We start from the raw sequence: 7,782 nt of genomic DNA on the forward strand, positions 1-7,782 counted from the left end.
CGGTCAAGAGAGATACATAACGCACTAAAGGAGGATTTGGTCCAACATCTTTGGATGTATCGGCCTCTGCCAGGTGAAAACAATGATCAAAACGAGGGCAACAATGAAGACGATGATGAAGACAACGACGACGATGGCGAAGACGATGAGGACGACGAGGACGAGGGCGAACACGATGAAGAGGGCGAAGACGACGACGACAACAACAATGACGAATAGTTTTTTTTTATTTTCTTGTAATATTTATTTAATAAAATATTATTGTTATTTGATTATTCTTATTAAAAATTAAAAAAAAAAATAAAGTGTAAAAGTGACTGGACGCCACGTGGCGCATAACCCCTGGATGTGGTGAGTTATGACTACAGCCTGTTTTTGTACAAAACCATAACTCTGACTGGGCGCCACGTGACGCATAACCCCTGGTAGTGAAGCTTTATGGCTATACATGGTCTTACATGAATATAATAATCTCAAAAAACAAACTTCATCTAGAATTCGTGAAATAAGCATAAACCAAATTAAAAAATTTAACATTTTGATTCTCTCAAACTCTTTACTTCTCTTATTATGTTTAGAAAGTATCAATATAATTATGTTCAAGCTAATTGTTACAAAATATGGCCCGCAGAACATGGGCTTTAGTGATCTACAACTGGGCTGTAGTGCAACTATCTTTTTGACTTATACATGGGCTGAAGTCCCCTAAATAAATTCACATTATGTGCAGTCGTGCAGATGTTGCAAAAAACACATATTGTGATATTGATATGACAATTATTTTGCCATTCTCATTTGCAAAGGCCAAATACGAAAAGTATAGGCCTATAAGCAATGTATGAGACATTATTTATAAATATTACAGGCAATTTCTTTAATAATTAATATATTACAAGCATTTTTATCAAGTAATTGTTGTTTTAGCAAGTATACGAACATTTTTTATAAATTGTTTTTTGTAAAATATTTATCGTTTTAACCTCCAACCAAACAAACTAAAGGTTTTACATAAATAATTGAATCTGTATATATACATAATATTTGTTTGTACGTCCATACACAATAGTTTATACAGGTTGTATATCACTATGCGGGTCGTATATTCGTTTTCCAGCAGCGATTAACAGTCATCAAAAGACAATTTGAATTTTTTATATTTTCTATACAGTCATATAGCCCTATACGACCGTATAGGTTTATGGTTTGTCAGGGAGCAATACGAGCCATTTAATACCTCTACGGCTCGTATAGGTCTATACAGTCGTATAGGCTGCAAAAAACTATTTATTTTTTGTACTATGTCAGTCATTTGTACCCTATACGGCCTGTATAGGCCTATACGATCCGTATAGACATGTGTGGTGTGAGGGGGGGGGGCACTTGTTTTCAAGTATTAATCAAGCCGACCTGCCAGTTATATCAGTTATCGGTTAAGTAAGTTATGACGGTTTTGGTTCGGTTAAGGGTGTCGGATAAGATTTTGTTGTTCCCATTTTGGTTCCAATCCAAATCCGTGAAATTTACCTTTTTACCCTTTTGACTAAAAACAGACTCTTCCTGGGAATCTATGGATGACGACTACAAAGCCACATCCCTAAAATATACATACAACTACTACTGGGGTTTAACTACATTCCCATCCAAATCCATATCAAATTCTTCTACATTTTCTGCACATAGTTTTCAATTTTACATCACAATTATTCTCTCTTCAGGTTCTACTCGCCTTCAAATTAATCATCTATTCGGTTTCGTGTTACATACGATTTGTTTCGCACCGGTAATTTGACTCCGATCTCGATTATTATTATTTTTATTATTATTATTATTATTATTCATTTTTTTTCGCTTGCAAATCGGTGTTTTGTTCCGATCTTCGTGAGGTTTAAGCTAAACCTCCCGTTTTCGTTCCGAGATCGGATCGAACTCGTATAATTTGCACAATTATTGTCCGATCACGTTTAATTTGTGCGATGTAATCGTGCTGTTAATAATTTACTATTTAATTAATTTAATTGAGTATAATTATGAACTTTTGTTTCCATTGAGTATATTGTTTCAGATATTATTAATTCATGTAGCTTGGTTATTAAATTCTTTTAATTTTGTAGTAATTGTTCCAGATCATGTGATTTAGCTTCTGGTTTAGCAAGTTTCATTTTATAAATTATAGTTCAATATCAGATCACCACTTTTAGGATACTTCATGTCACATTAGTGTCTGCCTTTAATTAGTAACTTTTTCCTCCTTTTAAATAGACATCATATGCATAGTTCATTAATGGTAATATTATATATGTTTGTTGCTTACGAATTCATGATCGGATCCGTACAACATTTCTTTTCAAGTAATCATATGGTTACTTGGTTCTGAAAGACTGAAACTTTTATTTAATAACATAACAGGAACGGTTACTGGTTCATTCGGTTGATGATCTCGGATTTAGTATGCATGCTTAAGATATGGTGGCGAATAAGAGACCGCGCGATGGAGGATTTCATGATTTACTGAAGTCTGTCATACCTAAAGCTCCTAGATCCTTAAGGGTATAAGTACAAACTTGAATTCCTTTTCATTTTAAAAAAATGTTAATTTGTTATTAATGCGTGTTATTTGTTTCTTTAGAGGAGGATTTCACGTGATAAATCAACCGAAGACGGTGAAATTTGTGGTTTTGAGTTATTAGCAGATGCAGCCGACAAGTTATTACAGGAACAGGAGAGTGAAAGCTCTACTTCTAGTACTGATCCAAAAGAAAAGGGACAAATTAGCAGTCTTAACGAAGTAAAAAATGACCTACTTGAAGTCAAAGTCAAAACCACTAAAGTCAAACCCCCTCTTTTAAAACATTCCGAGAACGATTCTGGTTCGAATCATGCTTCTATGGTTACAAACACTGACTTTAAAACAAAAGTCAACTCTAGTTTGATAATGGAAGCCATTGAAGACAAATCTGGTAACGTATGTAATGTTGACTTTGGTAAAGCCGTAGATATACAAAGTGTAGGGTTGACTTCAGTAAGGACTTTGAATGATCGTTTGGAGCCATGTGTGAATACCCGTGTGCCAAACAAGTCATCTAACAGTGTACATCTATCCTTTTGTAAAGATCCAACGTATAGGGGGAATGTGAATATTAATATTAGTGATGATGATGAAAAGTATTCTAGGTATATTAACATTAACCGCAGTAACACCAGACTAAGCGTGTTTGGGTCACGATCGCGTGCTGTATGCAAAAGAATGAGGAAAATGGGGCCTTCTAGATACTGGAAAGTCGCCCGAAAGCTCAAAGATTATGAAAACAGTAGTAAGTGGAGTAATTTAGTAAACACTATAAATACATATGTATGGAATTGAAGTTATATGTTTGTAATACATTTTATTGATCTTTTAAGGTGGTAGAGTTATATCTTTTTACCATAAAAGAAAACGATTTCAAGCAGATGTTGTATGTAAAAGAAAGAAGACGTTGTTTCATCAAAGGCCAAGAAATTCATGTATTAAGAAGGCGCGCAATGAGAGGGTATCTAATCTAGTGAAGTTTAGCATAAAGTCGTTTAAAGTGCCCGACTTGTATGTTGAGGTGCCTGAAACCGCAACTGTTGGGTTACTGAAGGTGTAACTTTTAAATAACTGGAATTATGACTTATACGCGTTTGATGTTTGGTTAAACTGATTTGGTAATTATGTTTCACAGAGGAGTGTGATGGAGGCTGTCACCGCTATTTTACATGGTCAATTACATGTAGGGGTACTTGTTGAAGGTAATAGAGTTAGAGATGATAACCGGACACTCCAACAATCTGGGATTTCGCCAAATTGTAACCTTGAAAGTTTAGGATTTATGTTGGAGCCGAGTTTGTATGAAGGTTCTTCGTTTCTTGTTCAACAAGAAACTCCATCATGCACCATGCAACAACAACTTTTTAGGTACAACTCACTACTTATTTTTATGTTACTACATCAAAATTAGGCCTGTAAACAAACCGAACGTTCAGTGAACTGTTCGTGAACCGTTTGGCAGGAAGTTTGCTTATTTAAAAAACAAACGAACAATAACAAAATGTTTTGTTCATTTAGTTAAACGAATGAACATGAACACATGTCTCGTTTATTTATTTATGTTTGTGAAATCTCATTCACGTTCGTTCATATATTTTCATTATTTATGTTTGTATAAGTTCAAAAACTTAGGCACCTTACAATTTAGTCTAGTCTTAATAAATGTTTAGGCCCAAAAGATTTATGTACATGCTTCCTTTTAATTGCTGTTTGCTCATTTATATCTTTCTTTCATATATGTTCAGTTATGTTTGTTCGTTTACGTTTGTGACCATTCGTTTATACTATTAACAAATGAACATAAACGAACATGAACACACTCATTTTTTTAATGAACGAACATGAACATGGAAACCCTGTTCATTTAAATGTTCGTTTTTGATCGTTTGTTTGGTTAAATTTAATGAATGAACATGAATGTGTTCTGTTCGTGTTCATTAAGTTCGTTTACAGGCCTAGTCAAAATGTTGACCTTTTTGTAACAGTGTCAACATGGGTGGTTCAACCTAGGGGTGTGTTTTTTATCCGTACCCAAATAAGGAACCCGAATCGAAGCGGCCCGAGACTCCGATAACCCTATCCGAGTTCACCCGAACCGATTAAACTCTTAACCCGAACCCGAGATAAAATATTCGGGTTGGTATTTGGGTTGAAATACCCTTATTCGGGTTGACCCGAATAACCCGAAGTATGATACATCGATGTATGTATCCTTATTTTTATAGGGTAGTTTAGCGGTGAAGTAACGTAGTGACCATATGTATTCTTGTTCGGCTGTTCTCAATACTCCAATTAATATTGGATCTATCACATTAGATCCCATGTATTAATTACCATAAAGCATGTTGAGAATGTATCTTCAATTCAAAAACTTAAATAGTATAGTATTTAAACCAATATGTATTGGCATGTTTTTTCAATCTACACAAGTATTGATCCACATGCTACAACACTCCATCTCGTCTAATGCATGCTTGTATGATAAATTTCATGTTTTGCTAAATATTATAAGTTATTATTAAATATGGTTGTATATTACGGTTTTATAACGGCTTAGAATATCATCATCATCATCGTCATCATCGTACTCAGTATATCCTACCAATAGCAAAGCTATGGTAGGGTCTGAGGAGGGTAAGATGTAGACAGCCTTACCTCTACCCTATAAGGATAGAGAGGCTGCTTTCGGTGAGACCCCCGGCTCGATAGTAGTTTTGCATCAAGCCTTGGACATAAGGCACATAGCACTCAATCATCGGGACACCGGCTGATCGGTGCATGTACCCTTGTCTTTCGGCTATCAACGCCACTACATGATGCCTGATTAACCGTCCGTCACTTTTAACGTTATTTTCACGAGATTAGTAAAATAACGTCAAAATTAGTGCAATTTCACTTTTGCCCACCCGAGGGTTCACACATATATACACATATATACATCATATAACGGCTTAGAATATGGTTTTTTTATATTGTTAAAGGTGGATAATTTTTTTAATTTGTTAAACCCGAAACCCGACCCGAATTAACCCGACCCGTTTAACCCGAAACCCGAACAAACCGAACTTATTTGGGTCGGTTCTTGGGTCAATTTGTTTTGAGCTCAAACCCGAACAACCCGACCCGAACAAACCGAAACCCGAATAAATAACCCGAAGAACACCCCTAGTTCAACCATTTTGAGTGCCTAATTTGAATTTAAAATCTAGAGAAGAATGGAATTTTAATTAATTACTTGTCTTACTGTTAGGGATCCTTCTATTTCTGATATTGAAAACCGTGCCGAGAAGAATGAAGCATGTACAACTTTTGAAGCTGAAGGTACAAAAGAAGATTCCAAAGCTTTTGTTCTTGCTCCGGCAATGGATGCTGAGGCACTTGCCGTAGTCCCTTTGAGTGAAAACCCGACTAAAAGATATGAGTTTTCACAAAGGAGAATTAGGAGACCGTTTTCTGTATCCGAAGTAGAGGCGCTTGTTGAAGCAGTTGAAACGCTTGGAGCTGGAAGGTGTGAATATTATTATGATCGGAATGCTTATTGTATGGTAAGTATTGATTCTTATGTTCTAACGGTTCTTTGTGATAATATTATGCAGATGGCGTGATGTTAAAATGCGAGCGTTTGGTGATGCTGACCATCGCACTTATGTTGACTTGAAGGTAAAAGATAACAACATACTACTGGCCGGTTGTGTAATCAGTAATGGGTTGGGTTGACCTGAAACATTTTATTGACCAAAAGTTTTAATTTTGTTAATAAGCAATGTTTTGCTATAGGAACTAAAATTTAATCTTAACTTTCAATTTTTTTTAATAAACTGTCTTTTATTATTTGAATTAAAATTTCAACTTAACTTTCAACTTTTATTAACAAACGGTTTTTTATTATTCGAATTCAAATTTTCATCTTTTGAATAAGTTGATTTGGACATTATATACATTAAAACATGGACTTCAGCTTTTTAAGTAATTTTTTCACTTACCTGTTTAACCTGTTTTAAATAATATATAACCCAAATCGAGTCATTCATAATAAATTGTGTAGGATAGCATAATATTCTTGAGAATCTTGAATTCGTTTATCCCACGTAGCTTTATAATCCACACTTAATTATGAATAAAATTTTAATTTCAGGATAAATGGAAAACGCTTGTTCACACAGCAAGCATTGCGCCCCAACAAAGAAGGGGAGAGGCGGTGCCCCAGGATCTTCTGGACCGAGTGCTGGCTGCACACGCCTACTGGTCTCAGCATCAACATGCGAAGAAGCATCAGAAGACCTCGGAGATGCAGATGTAAATTATAATGATGATGTCGAAAAATACTAGGTAGAAATGTTTGTTTTAAGGTGATGTAACATGTTAATGTTTTAGTAATTGTGATTAACTTGGTGGGTTTGTAAATTATTCAGGGCTGGAATAATGTTATCTTTTAATGTTTTTCATTTCATTTAAGTTTGATGCATGATTCTTGTGGAGAGTTGTTTTTGGTTTATATTATTAAAACTATCATATTTTGGATGATAGGAATAATAGGATGAGGGTTTATACAACTTTAATGGAATGGGTATTAAATAATTGCAACCATTGATAATGATTTATTTACGTAATATGTATACATTGTTGTTAATATGCGATCAACTTTTAAGAAGAAAATTAGAACTTAAACTTATTTATTTAGTTTTTCAACTATATACTAATCTTAAATATATATAAACGGAACCTTTAAAAGCTTCATATATTTTTTCAAGCTACCAGATTGTTTTATTTGTAAATGGAGGTTTATCATGCATTTGATCCGAATTCACGGGTATAGGTCGCACTAAATCTAGATAGCCTTTAAACTGGTTATAACATCTGATTAAATAAAAAATTAATCTCATCAAATATTTGATATGAAAATCCTATAAAATAGAGATATACTAAAAATTGATACATTTTTTAAAAAGATATTATTTATAATTAAGAAACAGTTTTACAGTAAAAAAAATAAACGGGTCATGGATCTCACCAAACGCAAATAGCTTTTAAACCGGTTATAATATCTCATTTATTTGTGAAACTTTTTCATCATTAAATAATAAGTAAATTATTAATTTCCTTACAATGAGTAAAATTAAAATCCAAAAAAGTATATAAACATTATAAACAAATAATGTAAAACAACTTCGTAATACGAGGGATAAAAGCTAGTACAAATTAATATAGTTATTACT

At 34.0% G+C, this 7,782-nt stretch overlaps 1 protein-coding gene across 1 annotated transcript; it reads left to right on the plus strand.

The window, feature by feature from the left end:
* Positions 1-1,681: 1,681 nt before the first annotated feature.
* LOC143563184 (telomere repeat-binding protein 3-like) lies at positions 1,682-7,031 on the plus strand. The gene is made up of 8 exons (XM_077050786.1): positions 1,682-1,780; positions 2,407-2,547; positions 2,627-3,311; positions 3,400-3,620; positions 3,702-3,934; positions 5,817-6,074; positions 6,163-6,226; positions 6,702-7,031. The coding sequence occupies exons 2-8, from the start codon at positions 2,464-2,466 to the stop codon at positions 6,864-6,866; spliced, it is 1,710 nt and encodes a 569-aa protein (XP_076906901.1). The 5' UTR covers positions 1,682-1,780; positions 2,407-2,463; the 3' UTR covers positions 6,867-7,031.
* Positions 7,032-7,782: the final 751 nt, after the last annotated feature.

This window comes from Bidens hawaiensis, unplaced genomic scaffold (assembly GCF_021521415.1).
Source record: "Bidens hawaiensis isolate Kalapana, Puna unplaced genomic scaffold, B.hawaiensis_p1.1 tig00021328_1, whole genome shotgun sequence".
NCBI lineage: Eukaryota > Viridiplantae > Streptophyta > Magnoliopsida > Asterales > Asteraceae > Bidens > Bidens hawaiensis.